Source organism: Varanus komodoensis, unplaced genomic scaffold (assembly GCF_004798865.1).
Source record: "Varanus komodoensis strain SLA01 unplaced genomic scaffold, ASM479886v1 scaffold55, whole genome shotgun sequence".
NCBI classification, from domain to species: domain Eukaryota; kingdom Metazoa; phylum Chordata; class Lepidosauria; order Squamata; family Varanidae; genus Varanus; species Varanus komodoensis.
Genome location: NW_025336157.1, coordinates 2844986 through 2865671, shown reverse-complemented (window position 1 = coordinate 2865671; position 20686 = coordinate 2844986). Strand labels below are relative to the sequence as shown.

At 50.3% G+C, this 20686-nt stretch overlaps 1 protein-coding gene across 1 annotated transcript; it reads left to right on the top strand.

Annotated features, from left to right (window-relative positions):
* The first annotated feature begins 1236 nt into the window (after positions 1-1236).
* On the top strand, positions 1237-20584 carry LOC123032683 (sodium/calcium exchanger 1-like). The gene is made up of 7 exons (XM_044448777.1): positions 1237-1328; positions 2197-3967; positions 11048-11154; positions 12157-12278; positions 14697-14796; positions 16110-16382; positions 19030-20584. Exons 2-7 carry the CDS (start codon positions 2214-2216, stop codon positions 19404-19406), a joined length of 2733 nt encoding a protein of 910 aa, XP_044304712.1. The 5' UTR covers positions 1237-1328; positions 2197-2213; the 3' UTR covers positions 19407-20584.
* The last annotated feature ends 102 nt before the right edge of the window (positions 20585-20686 follow it).

Genomic DNA, 20686 nt, shown 5'->3' with positions numbered 1-20686 from the left:
CCAGCTGACTTGGCAGCACTCCACCCACAAGAACGAGAGAGGAAATGGCAAGGCAAGAATTGTTAAATCGTGTTTACAGCCTCCTCCATCATGAGGGCCCCCAAAAGTACTGGCCTACAACTCCCGTCATCCCCAGCGAGTGCAACCAGTGCTGGCACTGATGATGGGTGTTGCCTAGAGGGCATCAGGATGGGGAAGCCTAAGATACGTATGTATGCAGGATTGAGGACCAAGAAAATGTTTTTATGAAGTGGTCTGCTGTGCGCTGTGTGGCCAGAAACAAAGTTTGAGCACCGCTATTGTAAGCCCTGCGGTGAAGCAGTGCTCTTGTGCCTGGGCTGCATCTCGTGCCAATGACTCTTACTGGGGTGACCCCACATTTTTAATATAACAAGAGATGGGCCAGGGGGAAACTGTCCAGCTTTCTCAGATCCTGGCCTCATTTTAAAAACGGAGGATGGGCAAGCTTTAGGCTCCAGCTCCCATCAGCCCCAGTCAATAGCTAGGACTGCTGGGAATTGTGGTCCTTCTACATCTGGAAAGCCACCGGTTCTGCACTCCTGGACTAAAGAGGCAGAGAGTGGAGTGGTCAGCTCTGAGTGATTTCTGCATAATTCCCCATAGATCCACAAAGTTTTCTAACTCCTAATCATTTCGCAATCACAAGGATAGAAGGAGGTACACATACTCAACAAAGGTACAGTGCTGAAAGGAAGAAAGGTAGCGGTGACCAGGTGTCATTTTTTGTGCAAAAAAACCTTACGTCTTGTTCAGTTCTCATACTCGGAACAAATTCCTTTGCCCAACATTTTAAAAACTTTTCTATGAATGTCTTTTGCACCTGGTTTCAGTCAGGGGATCTTGGGGTGCTAGTAAAAACTGAAAATGAAAAAGTAGTTCAGTTTGAAGTCTACCAAAACAAAAGGAGGACGATTAAAGGTGTATCATTCCCTCCTACGGCTTCCTTTCAGTGGATATTTATGGGAAGGTTAAGGATTCTAATCCATCTCAGTAACGGCAAATATTGAATGAGAGCGCGGAGTTGTTCTGGATTAATGAAGGGGGGGCACAGGGGTGTGATCTTGCCTTGGTGCCATCAGAATGTGCGTGTGTGTGGAGGAGAGGCAGAAAATAGCTCCTGCCTTCTATTTCTGGGCCTGAGACAGGCCCGGGGAATGGAACGTATTTATCAGCATCAGTTGGTGGCAGTGGCGTAGGAGGGGAGGGGGGAGGAGAGGGGGCTGTTTCCCCTCTGGCAGAAAAGGCATGAAGGAGGAAGGCTAGGAGAGTCTCTTTTTGGAAGCACTTTATTCAAGAATTCTGGAAATGTAAGAAACAAAACCCTTTAAACACAGAATCTGTTCTTGGATAAGTGGTGGTGGTGGTGGTGGTGGTGTGTGTGTGTGTGGGGGGGGGGGGGGGGGGAGGGAGGGGGAGGGAGTAGGGAGGGGGAAACCGAATTCAGAGACTGAAAGCAGATATACCAGCCATCCTCAACCACTTGGAAGCAAGTTGGCTGGCTGGGAATGATGGGAGCCATAGTCCAGGGTTACACAAATTCTGGAGGTAGCAGGGAGTTCCATAGCTATTTCAGGGAAGCCACCAGCCCAGGAAAAGCTATTGGTCTCCAGTACTGAGGTCTAAAAACTCAGCCTACCCCAAATTCCTCAAAGCCACCATATTCCTGTATATTGCGCAGCATCCAAATAGGAGACTCCTTATGCAGAGAACCGCACCCTGACAGCCCTCCAGAGAGATGCCTCATGGCCATCCTCATCACGCCAACCCTGCCCTGTCTGGTTCTGCTTTGACTCCTCCAGAACTTGCTCCACCGATAGTTTCGGTGCTCCTAGCAGGCAGCTCAAGGCCCAGAAAAGACGCTGGAGGGGCACCATGACTCGTCCTCCCACCAGTGGGCTGGCCAACCTCACCTTGTCGCCACTGCACAAAGGCCTGGGAAAGGGGAGCTTCAGGTGAGCCTGGAGTTCCGAGCATTTGGGCTGTGGGCTGTGAGGATGTAATTGGGCAACTAGATGCCAGAGCCACGGATGTTAGCCATCACCCTTGATGCGATTGCCCAGCGCCTCCTCTCCAGAGCCCCCCAGATTGCCTGCCGCCTGGCCATTTCAGCTCTGCTGGGGAAGAGACTGAAATGCCAGCCAGGACCTTGCCAGTAACGCTCTCCCTTCTCAACAGGCGCTGTCTTCCACACCATGCCGCGCCTGTCTCGGCTGAAGGCGTCCGCCCTGCTGCTGGCTTTGTTCCTCCCCTCGCCTCTGGCAACAGTGGATGACCACATGGGCCCCGCTGGGACTGGGGCTGTGACTCCAGACGGCGGCAACCAGAGCGCCAAGTGCCAGGAGATCACGGAGTGCCAGGAAGGCGTGATCTTGCCAGTGTGGCTCCCCCAGAACCCTTCTGTGGGTGATAAAGTGGCACGGGCCATTGTGTATTTTGTGGCCTTGATCTATATGTTCCTGGGCATGTCCATCATTGCCGACCGCTTCATGGCCTCCATTGAGGTCATCACCTCGCAGGAGAAGGAGATCACCATCAAGAAGCCCAACGGAGAGACCACCACCACCACCATCCGCATCTGGAACGAGACTGTCTCCAACTTGACCCTGATGGCGCTGGGATCCTCAGCACCTGAGATCCTCCTCTCCATCATTGAGATCGTTGGCCATGGGTTCAACGCAGGAGACATGGGGCCCAGCACCATTGTTGGCAGTGCCGCCTTCAACATGTTCATCATTATTGCCGTTTGTGTCCACGTGGTCCCAGAGGGAGAGGTACGGCGCATCAAGCACTTGCGGGTGTTTTTTGTCACTGCCGCATGGAGCATCTTTGCCTACATTTGGCTGTACCTCATCCTCGCCTGGTTCTCTCCAGGCGTGGTAGAATTGTGGGAAGGTCTCCTCACCTTTCTCTTCTTCCCGCTCTGCGTGGTCCAGGCTTGGGTGGCGGACCGGAGGCTCCTCTTTTACAAGTACGTCCAAAAGAAGTACCGTGCCGACAAGGCCCGAGGCCTCATTATCGAGACGGAAGGCGACACTGGCTATCCAAAACTGGACATGGAGATGGATAACTCACTAAAGGAAGGATCCGAAGGCCTTGTGGATGGTGGAAAGGACCAAGATGATGAGGCCCGCCATGAGATGGCACGCACTCTGAGGGACCTCAAGCAAAAACATCCAGAGAAGGACATGGAGCAGCTAATTGAAATGGCCAACTACCAAGTGCTGGTCCAACAGCAGAAGAGCCGGGCCTTCTACCGCATTCAGGCCACTCGAATGATGATCGGGGCGGGGAACATCCTCAAGAAACATGCAGCCGACCAGGCCCGCAAAGCCATCAGCATGCAAGAAGTACACACAGAAGAGGACGACTCAGTGATCAAAGTGGGCTTTGAGCCAGCACATTATCAGTGCTTTGAGAACTGTGGCTCAGTGGTGCTGACTGTGGCCCGGAGAGGAGGGGACACGGCCCGTGTCACGGTGAGAGTGGACTTTCGCACGGAGGATGGAACGGCCAATGCAGGTTCGGACTATGAGTTTGCAGAGGGCACTCTGCTCTTCAAGCCTGGCGAGACCCACAAGGAGGTGAGGGTTGGAATAATTGATGATGACATTTTTGAAGAGGATGAGTACTTCTACGTCCACCTCAGCAATGTGCGAGCCACCTGGGCTGAGCCGAGTCCTGAACCTCACCCCAAAGCCTGCCTGGGGCCTTCCAAGAAGGCAACCGTCACAATCTTCGACGATGACCATGCCGGCATCTTTACTTTTGATGGGGCCTCTATGCGGGTGAGCGAGAGTGTGGGTACCGTGCGCATCAAAGTGTTGAGGACCTCGGGGGCTCGTGGGCGAGTGGCCATCCCCTTCCACACCATCGAGGGCACTGCAAAGGCCGGAGAGGACTACGAGGAGGTGGCTGGCAAAGTGGAGTTCCAGAATGACGAGACCATGTAAGAGATGGGGGAATTGGGGCAGGGGGGGTGAGATGATGGGGATGAATGCTGTGTGTGGGAGAAGATGGCCAGCTGGAAGGGGCAGTGACCGTTGAGGTTGGGAGGGAAGGAAAGTATGCACGGAAGTTGACAATGAGCAGTGAGGAGGAGAGTTGTGTGCAACTGTTTGAAGCAGAACTGCCAGCATTGCTGGGGACCTGCCATGGTCCACGTGCTGGTAGGTGGGACTTTGCCAGCTCCTGAAGCTTCCTGGTCCCGCTGCTCTCCCTCCTTTGTGTCCATGTCTGTTCACCTTCCCTGAGTGACTGAACAGCAAGGGGAACACACAGAAGAAGCCCCAGCTCCCACCTGCAGTGCCTCTTCTACCTGGGCTGTAGGCAGACTGGGCCTGGGGATGGGAACAGGTGAAACAGGCAGAGATAATTTCTGCAAGGGTGCGAAGGAGGAAGTGCACCTACTGAAGGTGTCGGGCGCAAGGCCACCCCCCAAAATCTGCAGAGACCCTTGCTCATAGGGCAGTGGCCTTCCTGGCGGTTCCACCACCATTGCGGCATGTGGTCCTCTGGGAGAGCTGGGATGGCCACTGAGGGATCACCCCAAAGAAAGGGAAATGCATCACCAAAGGAGGGCTGTGATTCACATAAACATTGCATATGCTGATTTATAGTCAACAGACCTATAATTAAACATCTAAATATATGTAACTTAGTTCACACAATCGTGGAAGGGAAATAGGTCACAATGAGTCGTTTCACCCTCCTCCACATGCGCTGAGGAGATGCACATAACTACCCTCCGTAGGACAGTTTGTTGCAGCGTGAATCTGGGCATAGGGGGCTGTAGGGTTCTGGGTGGCCACTTGCCTGCAGCACTTACAAGCCATGTCCACATAACAAGCCAGTAATAATTCACCATGGCTGATTACCCCCCTGTAATGACGCACCCCAGCCAATGCAAGCGACACAACTGAAAACATTATATAATACCAAAACAAAAAACGTGAAGAGATCACCTACACAGTTGATGACATTTGCGTTCAGACTGAGTACCCGAATGTGTTTCCCAGGCGTAGCAAACAGGGCTGTATGGGACATGTGGGTTGCAATGCGACAGTTTTCATGTGTATACATTTGCCCATTAATGATGCCAGTAGGGGAGCCAGTGCAGCTTGGTGGTTCCGAGTGTCCGACTCGGACGATCTGGATTCTAAGTCTTCACTCAGCCAGAAGGTGAACTGGGTGAGTTTGGGCCAGTGACTGCCTTTCAGCCTAACCCACCTTACAGGGGTGTTGTGACCATAAGTGAGAGAGGAGGAAGAACATGTATGTGGCCTTGGATCCCTTGCAGGAAAAAGACAGAGAAAGAGAGAGGGAAAGGGCAGGGCAGGACAGTTCAAGTTCAGCTTTACCCTTGCACATGCTGATTCATATGTATAAATACAGATTCAGAAATAATTATTATGATTTAAATAGCAATACAGCACATCTCATCATAATGTGGAAGATTATAACCAGGTGACCAATGGACTTGCCTTTTCAATCTGCTGTGCTCTGGATAACGGGCAAGCTTTATCTTAAAACTGGAACTGGATGGAGCAGCCTTTCAAAACAAGGAAGCTTCTGGTATAGAAGGTCACCTGGCCATTCTTCAAGTAGTGGACAGTCCTCTGCAAAAGACAAAGACGGCCACCCTAAATCACGCTTACTCTACTCTCAGTTCAGCACTAGCCAAATACTGCAAACAACCATTTCCAAGTGTGTGATTTCTGCCACAATCCTACACCTCCCAGACAATGTCACAATGCCACATTTGCATTTCCAGCTACAAGGTCAGAAAAGAGTCTGCCCCAGACCTGCAGATCTGTGCGCAATGCGCATTCCCCTCCATCCCTGTGCGGCAGGCATTGGAAAGAATGTGGCTTCTCTGAGGTCCAAAAAGAGACTCCAGGAAGGGACTTGTGGAGGTTCTAATGGGAGGAGGCCAACACTGCCAAGTTATATATCCTGGTGGCACCTCCTGCACTGAAACCGCACTGCCGGACACCCTTCGTTCCACAATCCTCCTCGCTTGAATGGGATGGCCTTAATGCCCCCAGCTTGGAGGCCTAATTGAATTAAGCCTTCACTCTGTTTTATCTCTGCTCAGTCTTACACTGCTCTGTGATAATAAAAATTCCACTGCTTTTAGTAGGTTGTTTATAGGTTTTTGCTGTTTTTAATCTGTTTCAGTCGGGGGGAGGATAGGCTGCCATAGGAATTTGCTGGAAAAGCAGGTGAGAAATGTCTTTAATAAGCATGCAAAGAAGACAGGGGTGAAGACAGGCATGACATTTTTAGAGCAGCCAGCCTGCTCTGGAATAAATCTTGCTGTGTTCACCATAGGGAGGTCACTTAGGCATTACTGAGAAAGCAGAAATGCACCACCAAAAAAAAAAAAAAAAGGAAAGACACAAGAGACCACAGATTTGCATAAAATCTGCATACGCTTGTTAACATGAATAGATGCAAATTTAGAAGCAATGACTTCAACAACCCATGCACTTTCCTACATGAGGCCATCCATCTGCTGTATCTGCTTTTGCTTCCACTGCAGAGCCGAGATCTAAGCTCCACCTGAAGAACATTTCATTTCCTGCTTATCTGCTACATAACCTCTAGGTGGCACTGTGGTTTAGCGGAATAGCACAAACACAAAGGGAAATAGCATTTTCTTTCAACTTCTTTAAATAATACCTTATTTTTCTTAAAAAAAACACACACACTTTCCAAACATGGTGTTTAAAAGACAGAAGTATAACCAGATAAAAAACCTGTGAACAAGCATGAGCAGGGGGTGAGAGCTGCACAACAAATCCCTCATGCAGAAAAGCTCCATCTCACCATAATAGGGAGGGCCATGGCCAGGTGCACCTCCCAGCCAGCTGGCCAGGTGAATCTTTCTCTAAACCAGATGTGCACCAGATAACCCTTCAAAAAAAGGACCCCGCCAGTTCTCTGTTCTCTGGAGGCACATGGCCACCCTTTTCTTTTGTGGTATGAGCTCTGAAAAAATGCAGCCTGTGAACCAGGTGGGGAAAGGCAGCTGTGGAGTGCCCTAAAGGCCTAGAATGGTGCGGGGAGGATAGAAAACCATAGCAGTAAGAGTAAGAATAAACGTACCACATTACTTCAAGAGAGAAGTGGACCCCCAGTGTACAACTTATTGTCTGTCCGTAGAACAGACTGCCAGTCGCAAAGGCGCTCTCTTGGGAGATCCTTCCTCTGGGAGCCTCTCTGAGCCTGGCATTCTAGTCAGCTGGGCTCTCAGAAGAGGAGAGGACCCCAGGGGTGGCTGCTGTGGGGAGCCCACTGCCAGGCTGCTCTCTTGCTATGACGTGTGTGGGGCACTAGCTGAATGGTGGCCTTTACCTTGCATCGTGGGAGGGCCAGCTCTAAGGGAATTTCCATGGAAGGGGCCAGTTCATGCCCTTTCATCTCAGGGTCAAGCTGAGGAAGGGAACAAGGGGAAAAAGCGGGGGGCCTCAATCAAAGGGGGCAAAGAGTCAGTGATGGGCCTTAACTCATTGCCAGAGAATGTGCTCTGTGGGCAGAAGATGCTGGGTTCCATCCCCTGCAATTCTGCTTAAAAGGATCTGGTAGCAGGTGAGGAGAAAGGTCTAATGCTGACAGATTTGGAGAGCTACCGCCAGCCACTGTTAAAAAAACAAAGCAGGCTAGATCTGGTTGTGGAACCATTCAGAGTTGGAAAAAAGGGCAGAGAAGAGGAACCAAAAGGAATCACTGGGTGGGAGCCGTTCCCCTAGGACGAAGGAAGACCACTGGAAGTTTAGAGAGGGCTTCTTTATATAGCACACGGCTGAATGATGGAATTCACTTCCACATGATGTGGAGATGGCTACCAGCCAGAGGACTTTGCAAGGGAATTGGAGCCGTTCATGAAAGGGAACGCTAAGGATGAAGACTACTCCTGATGGCTCAAGTATCAGAGGCAGCATGCAAAAGATCAGTGTCGTAGTTAAGGTTTCTTAGACATGGGACTTAACGGTTTTACTCCACCATCCTCTTGAGAGATTTATTTATTGTATTTCTATCCCACTTTTTTCCTGCAAGGGACCAAAGGTGGCTTAGATAACCCCTCTTCCATTTTATCCTCATAACACCCCTGCAAGGTAGGCTAGGCTGAACATTGGTGACTGGCTCAAAGGCACCCAGTGACCTTCGTGACTGACTGGGCACCAAAACCTGGATCTTCCAATTACCAGTCCAAATTACCGTCTTTAAATAGTTGTGGTATTTCTCTACTTCCGTTGAAATGTGATGAGTCAGCCCTGCAGCTGCTCTTTAAGGAAAGGGAGGGCGCACACAACTGCCTATTCTGCTGAGCGGCAACCTTGTTTTTTGCCCCAAAGTCTTATGCTGATGGCACCACAAGAAAACATCATAATTATATTCTTTATTCATTGAAAGAGTAATCCTATGCATGTTTAGGCAGAAAAGAGGTCTGCAACATCCAGCATGGCAAGGCCTTTTTTCTGTATGAACACTTGTAAGTTGCGTCCCTGCCCTGTTCCCCCATATTGCTTGCGGGAAATGTTAGTCCAGCTCCTTTTCACAATTCCCCCGCCCCGCCATCATCTTTCTTCTGTACCTTTTAAACCTTGTCTGACATGCGCTGAGATTTTGCCTGAGAGCTCCACCTGGCAAGAGTGAAGACATGGGGAACAGCATGTTTACTGCACATCATGCTGATTTTAGCTACACGGGATGAAGCACGCTGCATATCCCCAGTTGCGCCTTTTCTCCAGGAGGAAACTTTAGAAGCGGCATTGCTAAGCCAGTTTCGGGATGCGCAGATGAAAGCACAGACACATCCGTCCATTTCAGAAATCCTCCCCTCATCATTTTCTGCTTGGCTGCCCTAACCTCTCCCCGCGACCGCTTCTCCCACCCCTGCTTTCCCTCCGGCTCCATCAGACACATGGAATTAATTTCTGGAAATATTAATCTTTCACCCGCCAAGCATCACTGCGGCAACCTCCAGCTCTCGGTTTGACAGGCGCTGACCTAATTGAACGGGGGGGGGGGGGGGAGCGGTGGTGTAGTTGTGTGTGGGGGGGTGAAGATGAGTGGCACATCTGGCCAAAGGCACACGCAGGAAAGCGGGAAAGAGCAGGGGTGAGAGGGGCTGGCGGGACACGAGCTGGTGGAGACGGTGCGGGCAAGAGCGGATTTCAGCCGGCACGCGTGTGGCTCAGCAGAAGCGCGCAAGAGCAGGCGCGTGCGAGTGAGTGAGGGGGCAAAAGTGCGACCTGGAGTGGGGTGGCAGACGTGAGTTAAGCGTGGGAGAAAAGGCTGCAGGCGGTGTGCATGCGAGCTAGCTGGAACCATCGCCTCTTCCTGGGAAAGGTGAAACCAGCTTCACGGCTTTTGCTTGAGCGAACCTTCAGAATGAGCAGCTGCACATAAGTGGCTCTGCTCCGACATCTTTTAGCAGCACAGGGAAATGAAATCAGGAAATCTTTTATTATTTTTCTTCTCTCCATCCCGTTGCCCATTAAAGCTCTGTGCAGCGGGCTGCTATTCAAGAGGGACACTGGAGGTGCGACACCTTTCCTCTGCATTTTGAGGGAAAGTCAGCAGTTTGCAGGGGCGTCTGTGTCTATGGCACATGGTTCAGATGGGGGTAAATAATAAAAAGCCATATAAAGTAGAGAAACAGTGCAGTCCAAGCAACCCCAGTGTAGCGTCACAATTCGAGTGCTGGACTGGGGAGAGCCAGGTTCTAGTCCCCACTTAGCCATGAAGCTCATTAGGTGACTTTGGGCCATTCACTGATTCTCAGCCTGACCTACCCCTCAGGGCTGTTGTCAGAATATGCTGCAGAGAAGGAGCATCACATCTGCTGCCTTGGGTTTCTTAGAGGAAGATGGGATATACCCTATCAAGCCAATAAAGGGCACCCATCTTCCCTTAGGACCATCCGTTCTCCTAGGCCACTGTCAGCACAAGTGGGACCAGACTTCCTGGCCTGGTTGGAAGGGACTACGGAGCACCTTTTCCCACCCTGGTTACTTTGGACTATAGCTCCCAACATCATGCCTGTGGAGGATGCTGGGTTAGGGAAAGGTGCTACGTGGGGTTGCAGCTTGGCCAGAGGGAGGTCATGGGGCTGTGGAAAAGCTGCATAAGCTGTTCTGGTGCTGGGGAAAACACCAGTGAGACGCTGGGAGAGGTTACTGGGGGAAGCTTCAGCGCTCTTTTTGCCACTGGCCCCTCTCCCGCATCTTCAGCAGCTGCCCGCTACGCGAAAATTAAGCCGACGATGCTTTTTTCCTCTCCTCATCTCCTTGCCAAACAGAGCTTTGCCTGCTTAATTCCCATTTGTCAGGCTCCAGTGAGAAGCCTAACAGCAGAACCAGGAGAAAAAGAAAAGGCAGCAAGTGCCTTTTGCTGGGCAGGACCAGCATGACTGGGCCCCTGCTGAGGGATCCACTCTGGCAGGGGCCCACAGACCAGACTTCCCTGGAGCCGCTCCTCCCCTTCCCCAAGGCGACCTTCCCCCCAGCTGCTTGCCCTGCCCAATTCCCCAGGGGTGGTGAGAAAGCGGAGCAACAGATGCCCCAGCTTTCTTGCCCCCCAGCTCTCTGCCTGGCATGGAAACAAGAGGTGAGGAAGGGGCAGCAGGAAGAGATTCAGCAGGTGACCAGGGTGGTGAGCAGGCCAATTCACGGGGCGGGGGGGGGGGCTGGTGTGTTTTTGTGTGGTTAGGTTAGGCTTGGTTTTCCCCTTTTTTCTGTACATGTGTTTGTGGTTCTACTCTTGTTTTGTATTCTCAGCAGGTGTTCACTTTTGTTGAAAGACTGTGAAATCACATGAAAATTATTACAATATAACAAGGACCCTCACTATGGAGAGAGGATGGAGGGGAACTTGTCCATGAGCCCCCCAAAACCTGAAGCTGGCCCTGACTTGGGGAAAATGGCTTGATACTTTAGCATGACCACTCCTGGGAAGTGTGGGTGAGGAATCACCTTGTATTCCTCACTTCCCTGAAAGGGGCCTTCTTTCTCACCCCCAGGAAATACATTGAAATTAAAATTATCGATGATGAGGAATACGAGAAAAACAAGAACTTCCACCTGGAACTGGGACTACCAGAGCTGCTGGACACAGGCCCACGGCACGGTAAGCACAGAGACCTGGGAAGGAAGGGAATGGAATGTGGCACCGGGCAGAACAGTGGTGTGACTCCAAAGTGCCAGGTACTCACTGTGGTGGCCCCTAGAGCCAATTCCATTACATGTCGGCCACCTTCTCTTGTACAACAGTGATGTCGTGCTTCTGGAGGAACCCAGAATGAGCAGAAAGGCACAATTCTGGAAGAAGCTGGGTCTGCAGAGCTTCCATAAGGCAGCTTCATGCCCTGCCTCTTTCCAGAAACTAGCATTCCTACCCATTTTGGGGCTTCTCCGATGAAGTGCAAAATCCCCCTCGTGGAAATGATGGGTCCAAATTGTGTAACAAAGTTGGTGGAATCCATCACTTGCATAAGGGAATCAGTGGGGAATAAACACCGCACTGGATTCTGCCAAGTTACTCTTGGAATTGCATATTTCTCCAAATGTTAAGAGGCAGCTAACAGCTTTAAAAATTATGTACCAAGATATGCTTATTAAGGGAGAAATAAATGCACATTTTGTGCATTTTAAATGTTACAGATTGATGTAGAAATGGAATGGAACAGATTTAAGATTGAACCAGAAATAACTTGATTTGTCCAGCTTGGACAAGAGGCAAATCCAATGCTGAACTGATAAGGTAATAGACTCATTTCCAGAGATCTCCTATACTGTGGGGTATGGGAAGGGGAAGGGAAAGGGAAACATCATTTCTTGGTCCTGCTCTTACAGTTTTAAGTGACCAACATGATGTGCAGAAAGTAAACATGGTGGGGAAATAAAATAATAGAAAAGGCTTGGCTTATCAGATTTCTGTATGTCAAAAAGGCACAAGAGCTGAATCAGGAGAAAAGCTGGCATTTAAGCAGCAGAACCTTCAGGCACTGGGGACCTGCCAGTGGGGCAGTTTTGCAAGGCTTGAGAATAAAGAGAGATGGAGGAGGAACGAGAGACTGCAGGGGAGGGTAGGATGTTGGGTACCAGTCAATTTACTGCCATCCTACTCCAGGCGACACCAATGAAAACCGGATTCCTGAAGGAGAAGCAGAAATCATAGCGAAAATGGGCTGCCCCAGCCTAGGAGAGCACCCCAAACTCGAAGTCATCATTGAAGAATCTTACGAGTTCAAGGTAATAACACCCTTTCTCATGCCTGTAGTTTCCCTGAGTTCCCCCACGTTCTCCACTGCTGTCACCTCCCCTTCCTCATTCTCCAGTGTTCACTTCATCTCCCAACAAGACCAATTTAGAGATTTTCTCAGCTTAGTATCTGCCAGAGACTCCTCCCAGTCCCTCCTCTTCCGACTTTCTTGGTCTTGCAAACCTTCCCTGCAGTATTTTCACAAGGGGCCCGACAATGGCTCATGGGCTGCCTCCATGAACAGTTCCCACTGTGAGGAAACTTTTCCCTACTGTTTAACCAAAATCTGCTTCCTTGCCATTTCCACCCTTGGCTTCTAATCCTGCCCTGTGGAACCACTACAAGCAAATCCGCTCCATTAGCTGCGCAGCAGCTCTTCCGATGTCAAGATGACAGCTGTCGTATCCCCCATTAATCAATCTTCTCCCAGTTCAATGTACTCCTCTCTTTCATACCCAGTTTATTTATTTTATTGGATATGGTTTTATCCCACCTTTTTTCTTTTCAAGAAACTCTAGGCGGCCTACATAATTTTCTTCCTCTTCTCAATCTCATCCTCACAACAACCCTGAGAAGTATATTGAGCTATGAATCTGGGACTGGCCCAAAGTCGCCAAGTGAGCTCCATGGATGAGAGAGGACTCGAACCCAGATCTTCTGAGTCCCACTCTCACATTCTTAACCACTACACCACACTGGCTCTCACAGACTCCATATGCTCTTTGCACTGGAGACAGTCCTTTAGCTTCCGGTTGATCCCAAAACCTTTTTTTTTTTTTTTTTTTGGTGTGGGTGTCGTCAAGGATGATGTTCCCAAGTTAGTTATATGGAAACATTTTATATAACACTCAGTTTTGTACCCAGCATGGGCATCATTGTGACAAAAATCTATTAAAAAACAAACCTGAAATTAATGATTGCTTATATGTAAGTATCCATATCACAGCATAAATCCAGTGTGATGCAATGGTTAGAGCACTGGACTGGGCCTCAGGAAGTCTGGGTTCTAGTCCCCACTCAGCCATGAAGCTCGTTGGGTGCCTTTGGTCAGCCCCAGACTCTTAACACAACCTGCCTCACATGATTTTTGTTGTGAAAATAAAATGGAGTGGAGGAGAATCTTGGAAGCTACCTTGAGTTCCTTGCAAGAGGAATGAAAGCAGGGTACAAATGTAATGTAATAACAATGAATAATGAAAACTTCACTGGCTACCAATTGAAATCTGGGCCTAATTCAAAATGTCAACATTAATATTTAAACCCCTGAATGGCTTGGGGCCAGGTTATCTAAAGGAGCACTTTCTCCCATAAATGCCTACCTGAGCCCTAAAATTGCCATCTGAGGTCCTTGCCAGAGAGCCCCATCTGATGACAATAGAGGGTGGCTATAAGGAGAAGGGTGTTCTTGGTAGTGGCACCCCTACTCTGGAATCAGCTCCCCAAACAGGTTTGCCTGGCACCTTCTTCCTATTCTTTTTGGCACCAGGTGAAGACCTTTTTATTTACTCAACACTTTAGTTGTTAAGGAGGTCGTTTTAAAGATTTTATGGTATTTATTACATTTGTGCTACTGTGCCTTCTACTGGTTTCAGAACTGAGGTTATTGTGCAATTTTTTTTGAGTGTTGTGCTTTTATTGTTGTAATACATGTATCCTTTTATATTATGTTTCATTATGTATTTTGTTATTATTCTGATATATTTTGTATCCCAAGTAGAGACCCATTTTGGCTAATGGGCAGGATAGAACTAAAACCACATAAAATCGAACAATCAAATCAACAAATTAAATCCAGACAGATCTAGTAACAACTAGATCTTCCTCCTCTCTTCCCTAAAGGTTAACAACACAGTCCTACCAGTAAATGGAAGAAAACAAGGGGCGGGGGACTCAGGGGAAAGAGGTAAATGAAAAGAAAAAACGTAGGACCTTCCCCCTTGACCTCCCCCTCCAAATTCTGCTGCCAAACTCCTGTAAGCTCCCCCTGTTCCCTCACACTTACTGGACACTCTCTGGGAACTTGCTTGTTTGCATCCAACAGTCCCTTGACCAGTGGGGGCAGCTTCCTCTGATCTGCTCAGCTAGGAGTCGGGAACCAAAATAACCGAGAGTGGTGTTTTATTTTTCCCAGTATTCACTTCTCAACCCTGCTTGGAATCTGTCTCCCAGTTTTTCATGCCACCGTATGCTCCAATACCCTTCCTGGCTGGGCTGCACAGGCATGGTGAAGGCACCGTGCCAAATGTCATTTCCCAAGCCATCCTTGGCCACTGGCCGGAACATCCAAGTCAACACGGACAGCAATTCCTGCCGTGGTGGCAGATGTGGGGAAAAGTGGCCAGAAACCACCTCACCTGCCTGCATGCCTTCACCGCAACTCACCCCCGCTTTTCTTCTTCTTCTTCCAGAGCACTGTGGATAAATTAATCAAGAAAACCAACCTGGCACTTGTGGTTGGCAGCAGCAGTTGGAGGGAGCAGTTTGTCAGTGCCGTCACTGTCAGCGCTGGTAAGAAAGGCACTGAAACATGGGGGTTGGGGCTCAAAAGATGGGGGCTGCTGCTTGGGGGCAGAGGGCCTGCTTCTGTGCACGTCCCCAGTGCAGCCTCCGATGCCACGCAACAGAGCAAGGGGAAATTCCTGCCCGACATCCCAGAGAAGCCCTTGGAGTCATTGCTGGCAATTCTGGCCTGACGGGCCAAAGTCTGGCTGGGCCCGCCTTTCACCAAGCGCTGTTGTGGTGTAGTGGTTAGAGCGTGAGGCAATCTGGGTTTGAGCCCCCGCTCAGCCTGGGGGCCAGCTGGGTGACCTTGGGCCAGCCACAGACTCTCAGCACAGCCTACCTCACAGGGTTGTTGTTGTGAGGGTATAACTGAGACGAGAATTATGTAAGCCGCTTTGAGTTCCTTGTAAGAAAAAAGGCGGGCTATAAATCTTATAAACAAAAGAGTCCTGTTTGAGGCAGCCCGCACTCAACTTTTCAGCAAGGTTGCTGTGTTGGATGAACCCAGACATTACATGTGCTTAACCAGCTGCCTCAACCCACGTCCAACAAGCGCCTCACCACAGGGGCTTCCGAGCAAAGCTTTTATGGCGCCATTTCCCGGCCTCACTGTGGCCACACCCAAGTGTCTTCGCCCAGGGGGACCCCCTCACAACATGCTGGGCAGGTTCACACGACGCAAGGAAACCTTACCGTGCTGGGACTGTTGCGCCATCTGGACCCGGTTCCACAGTTCTGTGCGGCGAGAACCATTTTCTGACACTTTCCCAGGCTTCTCCAGTCGTCTAGGCCCAGGATCCGCCATTTTACCCCGGTTGCCATAGAAACACCATAGAGAGCTCCCGGCAAGAGCGGCCGCAAAAGTGGCCACTTCTAGCCTTTGCGTATCAGTCCCTCCACTCCCCCCAGCAACAGATGCGTCATGGCTTTCTTTATTCCTATTGGCCGATTTATTGCTTTTTGGAAACAGCGGGGGAAATGCACAGAGGCAGGACGGGGCAAGTGCAACAAAACTATTTATTTTCATTAAATTAAATCTCTGTGGGGGCTGAGGAGGCTGCGAAGTCCTGCAGGCCCATTTGGAAGGGGGGAAGGGGAGAAGAGTGAGCCTGGCTTGGGGCTGCAATGGACCAATCAGGCGGGGGCTGCTGCGGTCCATGTTAGAACAGGGGAAAGGTGGGGTGGGTGGGGACGATGGAGCAGGGAGTAGCTCAGGCACCCCCTGATGCCCCAGGGTTGTTTGCCCTGCCACAGAGTGCCTGGGCCCATGCATTGAATAAATCACGTATAACAATGCATTAAATAATAATTTCCCCCAGGTGATGACGAGGACGACGATTCTGGCGAAGAGCGCCTCCCGTCATGCTTCGATTACATCATGCACTTCCTGACGGTGTTCTGGAAAGTGCTCTTTGCGTTCGTGCCGCCGACCGAGTACTGGTGCGGCTGGGCCTGCTTCTTCGTCTCCATCTGTCTCATCGGGGTGCTCACAGCCCTCACCGGAGACCTGGCCGCCCACTTCGGCTGCACCATCGGCCTCAAGGACTCCGTCACGGCAGTGGTTTTCGTGGCCCTGGGCACCTCCGTGCCCGGTAAGTGAGGGAAGAGGGCAAATCCTCGGCATGGTAACACCAAGGGCACAATCCGGCCTTCTGACTGTTCCCCGGAGGGCCGTGCCGGCTTTGCTGATGCTCACCCAGCAGCTGCAAGATCCTTGCGCAAAAGCCTGGCCTTTTCTCCCCACTTCTGCCTTTCACTGGCCACCGTGGAAATGAGACAATGCTGTGGTGTTCTTGCCAGCTGAGGGGTGGGGCCTCGGCAGGTGCCCTGTCATGCCCCCGTGGCACCAGCCCCGCTCAGCGCCCCTAGTGCTTTGACAGTTGTCACGGGAAGAAAAACACGGAAGCTCGCCAGGGTTCTGACTAGTGTACCTTTGCAGGTGTGCTCATAGAAAACACCACTGGGGCACCACTCAATTGATCATAATTTCCAGGTAGTTTTGGTGGTCCTTTTTTTTTTTTTTAAAGACTTGGGCCCACCATCAAAAAAGGGCCAGTGTGAACGAACAACACCCCAGTTTAGAGTTTGCTTTTGTCTCCTGGTGGTGATGCGTGTGATGATTACAGTGTTCAGGAAACCACAAGCAAATGGGGCACGGTATGAGCAGATGAGGCACTTTTGCACCTTAGAAAATAAAGTGCTTTTTAAGTTTCAAGGCAGCCGACAGGCAGCTTGTAGCAGGCGTTCAGGTGAACAGAGCTGGGCAAAAAGATATAACGATGGCTAGCTCACCCTCACCAGCACCCTTCCTGAGCCACCCCCCAAAGACACACATACTTTGGCATGCTATAGAAAATTCGACGCAGAAAATTCGACGCCTGCTCTTGCCGTTTAAGCTGCATTCCCCTTGTGCGCATATTAATGCCTTGGATGAAAAAGCAGAACGGTTCTTGAACACGCGGCTGACAAAGCCAGAAGCGGCTGCAGAGGCTGGGGCGGAGGGGCAAGGATTGCGGAGAAGAGAGGCAGCTGTATTTAACAGACTGTCTGGAGAACGGGATTAGAAACGAGAAAAGCTCCCTCGCGCTGGCTCTCGACAGGCTGGTGGAGAAATAACGATAAGGCTAAATCTCATTCGGAAAGAGACGCCAGCGCCAGAAAGTGCTTAAATGCCCAAATATATATTACACAGGCAGTGTCCCAGCAAGCAGATTCTGGAGAGGATTTGGAGCAGGGTTGCAAAACGGAATGATGCAGCCATTTTTTAAAGCAGCTGCTTTTATGGCGCTGGGAGAAATATTTATTTATTTAAAAGAAGGGATGAAAAATCTCTGGACGGCGACTGGCTCTGGCCTGTAAGAGATCCCCAACTGATCTTCGCCCTCTTGTCAGAGATAAGACTTTTCCCTTCTCCTTCCCACACTGAAGCATCGCTCTTTAAAAAGTTTGATCATAATGGAGGGGTTAACACCATGTACATGCGCATTGTTGAAGCTTAGCCTCCAGAAAGTATTCCTTCTGATCTCACAGCATCCTAGGAAGATGCAGAGTCTTTTGAATGCTTTTGAATACATCTCAGCATCCACACTGGGCAACAACTCACCCCTTAGATGATGAGCCTTGGGCCTTGCTTCAAAACCTCTTGCATGCTTGTTCCGAGCCCTTCGGCTGACGCTCCTAGTCACAATAATTAACACATAAGGTAAAATCATTTTCATCCCAAGAGCTGAGTTTGCTAATTGATGGCAAAGCTCCCCCCCCCCCCCCGCGGCCTTCATTTTTGCTTTGCTAAAACATTTCTTTGGCAAGTGAATTAAAAGAAGTGTTGTGGAACCTGAGCTACCGGCTCCAAAAGAAAACGCTTTGCCAGACCTGAACTGCTTTACAAGGGGCTGCATGCTTTAGCTGGTTGAAAGCTTTAGCTAAAGGCTAGTGGCCAATTTTCATTGGCAAACCTGTGAGTTATAGGCATGATTTAACTGCATTCAAATAATGAATGGATTTGTGGGGAGATTAACTACAATTGGTTGGCAGCCCCAGTAAAATCTATATCTATATATGGCTGAAATGTTTAATCGATTGTTCAGCAATAAAAAAAGAACCAGATAAGAACATAGTGCTTCTGTTAAAGCCAGCAACATTTTTGAAGTATTTTCCCCATCAAGTGCTATTGCTTTAGCCATAGCTACATTTAATTTTAAAGGTTTGTTCAATATTTTGGCTTATTGCAACAGGAGTCCAAATGAAGGCAGCTGGGTGGAGGAACTCCAGAGCACTAGTTCTGGAAGATTTAAAGCAGTAAGATGCTAGACCCTCTCTGTGAAAATCATGGTTTCCCATTCGGTTGGTACCCATCATAAACTTCCTATACTTAAATTAGCTTCAAGACAGAAGGCTGGACAATATTCTCCAAGTTGGAGGATGGAACTGTAGGGCCAGATCCAGCCCTCTTGACATTCCCCCGCTAGCCTTACCCCCTTTTTCCTCAGCTACCAAGAGGTCGGAGGCTTCCTCCCTTTCCCGAGAGGTTAGACTCTCTCTCTTAAGGCTTAACTACTGGCAGCAAAGGCTTCAGACTAGAACATGGTGGTACTTTTGGCCCCGGCTCCTCCCACCCCAGCACCGGCCCTCCCGAGAGCTGCGCCAGTTCCGCCCTCCAGCTACGAGGTTCTGCACCCCTGCACTAGGCCAGCCATCGTGCCGTCCAGCCACGCCTCCCTCTCTCTCTCTTCCCTGCAGACACCTTCGCCAGCAAAGTCGCGGCCATCCAAGACCAGTACGCTGACGCCTCCATCGGCAACGTGACGGGCAGCAATGCGGTCAACGTCTTCCTCGGGATCGGCGTGGCTTGGACCATTGCAGCTGGGTACTGGGCCAGCCAGGGCCAGCCGTTCCGGGTGCAGCCGGGCACGCTGGCCTTCTCGGTCACACTGTTTACCATCTTTGCCTTCATCAGCATCGCCGTGCTGCTCTACCGGCGCCGGGCACCCGTCAGCGGAGAACTGGGCGGCCCGCGAACCCCTAAAGCCCTCACCACTCTGCTCTTCCTTTGCCTGTGGCTGATCTACATCCTCCTGGCAGCTCTGGAGGCCTACTGCCACATTAAGGGCTTCTAAGGGACGAGCCCGGACGGGGGAGATGCACTTGCGGGTTTGGTGCAAGGGTGAGCCCTGCCCAGATCTTGGGAGACTGAGCCCTGGATGACTTGAAAGGAGACCCCCTCACACACACACGCACCCATGCTGGGCCACAGCCCTGCTTTCCCTGCCCGGTGTGGGACACCTCCTGCTGCTGGTAGAGACAGGCCTTTCCTAGAATTGGCAGTGATGGGAACGGAGTCCTTTTCCGCAGGAGCAGGTCAAGCCCTGGCCAGCTCGTGCTGCGTCTCAGTTCTGTGTCCAGCGGATGGACGAGTCTTCTGTTGCCTCCAGCACTGGCCAGGGAGAGACCTCTGCGTCTGGACCTCTTTCTAGCCCGAAGGCCGGGACCCTGGACAACGTTCACGGGGCTCGGCCAGGCCAGGATTGTAAGGCTAAGGTCAGGTTAGCCTTACCTCTCCTGCTCCTGGCCAACAAATGCATCAAAAGGAGGGAGGCACAGAGGGGGGAAACAAGAAAAAGGGGTGGGAGAAGGGTACCAAACTCCCACTGGGTCCTGTTCCAAGCACATTCCATTCCCTCTCCAAATATCTGTGTTCTTACAACAGACCAGAACAGCACAAGAATCTCAAACAGCAAAAAACAAACAAGAGAGAATCGCTGCTCGTCTTCCTACCCCATCCCCACAACCTTCGCAACACAGTTCCCAGATCCCCCTGCTTCCCCAAATCCGTTCATATCCTTTTTTTTCCTGTACAGAACTGATTTCTATTGAGTTAGAGTTATTTAACTGAAACGAAAAACACAACTTATTTTTGTTTAACAAAAAGGAAGGATACCCCGCCACAAAGCTCTGACACATCTGTCCCTTCCCTTAATGTGGGCTCCCTTTTATTCCCCCCCCCATTTGTCATAGCTGCAGTAAGCGGTCCCACCCCCACCCTGAAGAGGGGAAAACATCCGTGCATTTCATGCCCTCGGTTTGCATGACAGTTTCTTAAGCCCCGTGTGTGTCTGTACGTCACACGGTGTTCATTCTTGCACGTTTGTCTTTTGCCAGTTGCTCGTGGCTGCTGTCCGGTTCCCAGACTCGTCTCCTTCCCTTTATGTCCAGGTGCCTGTGCTATTTTCGATTTGTGTTTTGTGTGTGTGTGTACACAAGTGTGTGTATTTTTTTAAAAAAATTTAAAACTTGCTGGAGGAAGTTGTGCTTTTTTAAAAAAGAAAAAACATCACCAAAAAAGCGGTATCGAGGTTAGAGATGCACAAGTCTTGTTTTCATGCAGAAGACGCCGGTT

Excerpts from the sequence above, each read along its gene's own strand:
- LOC123032683 (XM_044448777.1), top strand. The coding sequence starts at position 2,214 with ATGCCGCGCCTGTCTCGGCTGAAGGCGTCCGCCCTGCTGCTGGCTTTG. Across the intron at positions 12,279-14,696 it reads AAGAATCTTACGAGTTCAAG|AGCACTGTGGATAAATTAAT; the intron begins GTAATAACACCC and ends TTCTTCTTCCAG. Across the intron at positions 16,383-19,029 it reads CCTGGGCACCTCCGTGCCCG|ACACCTTCGCCAGCAAAGTC; the intron begins GTAAGTGAGGGA and ends TCTTCCCTGCAG.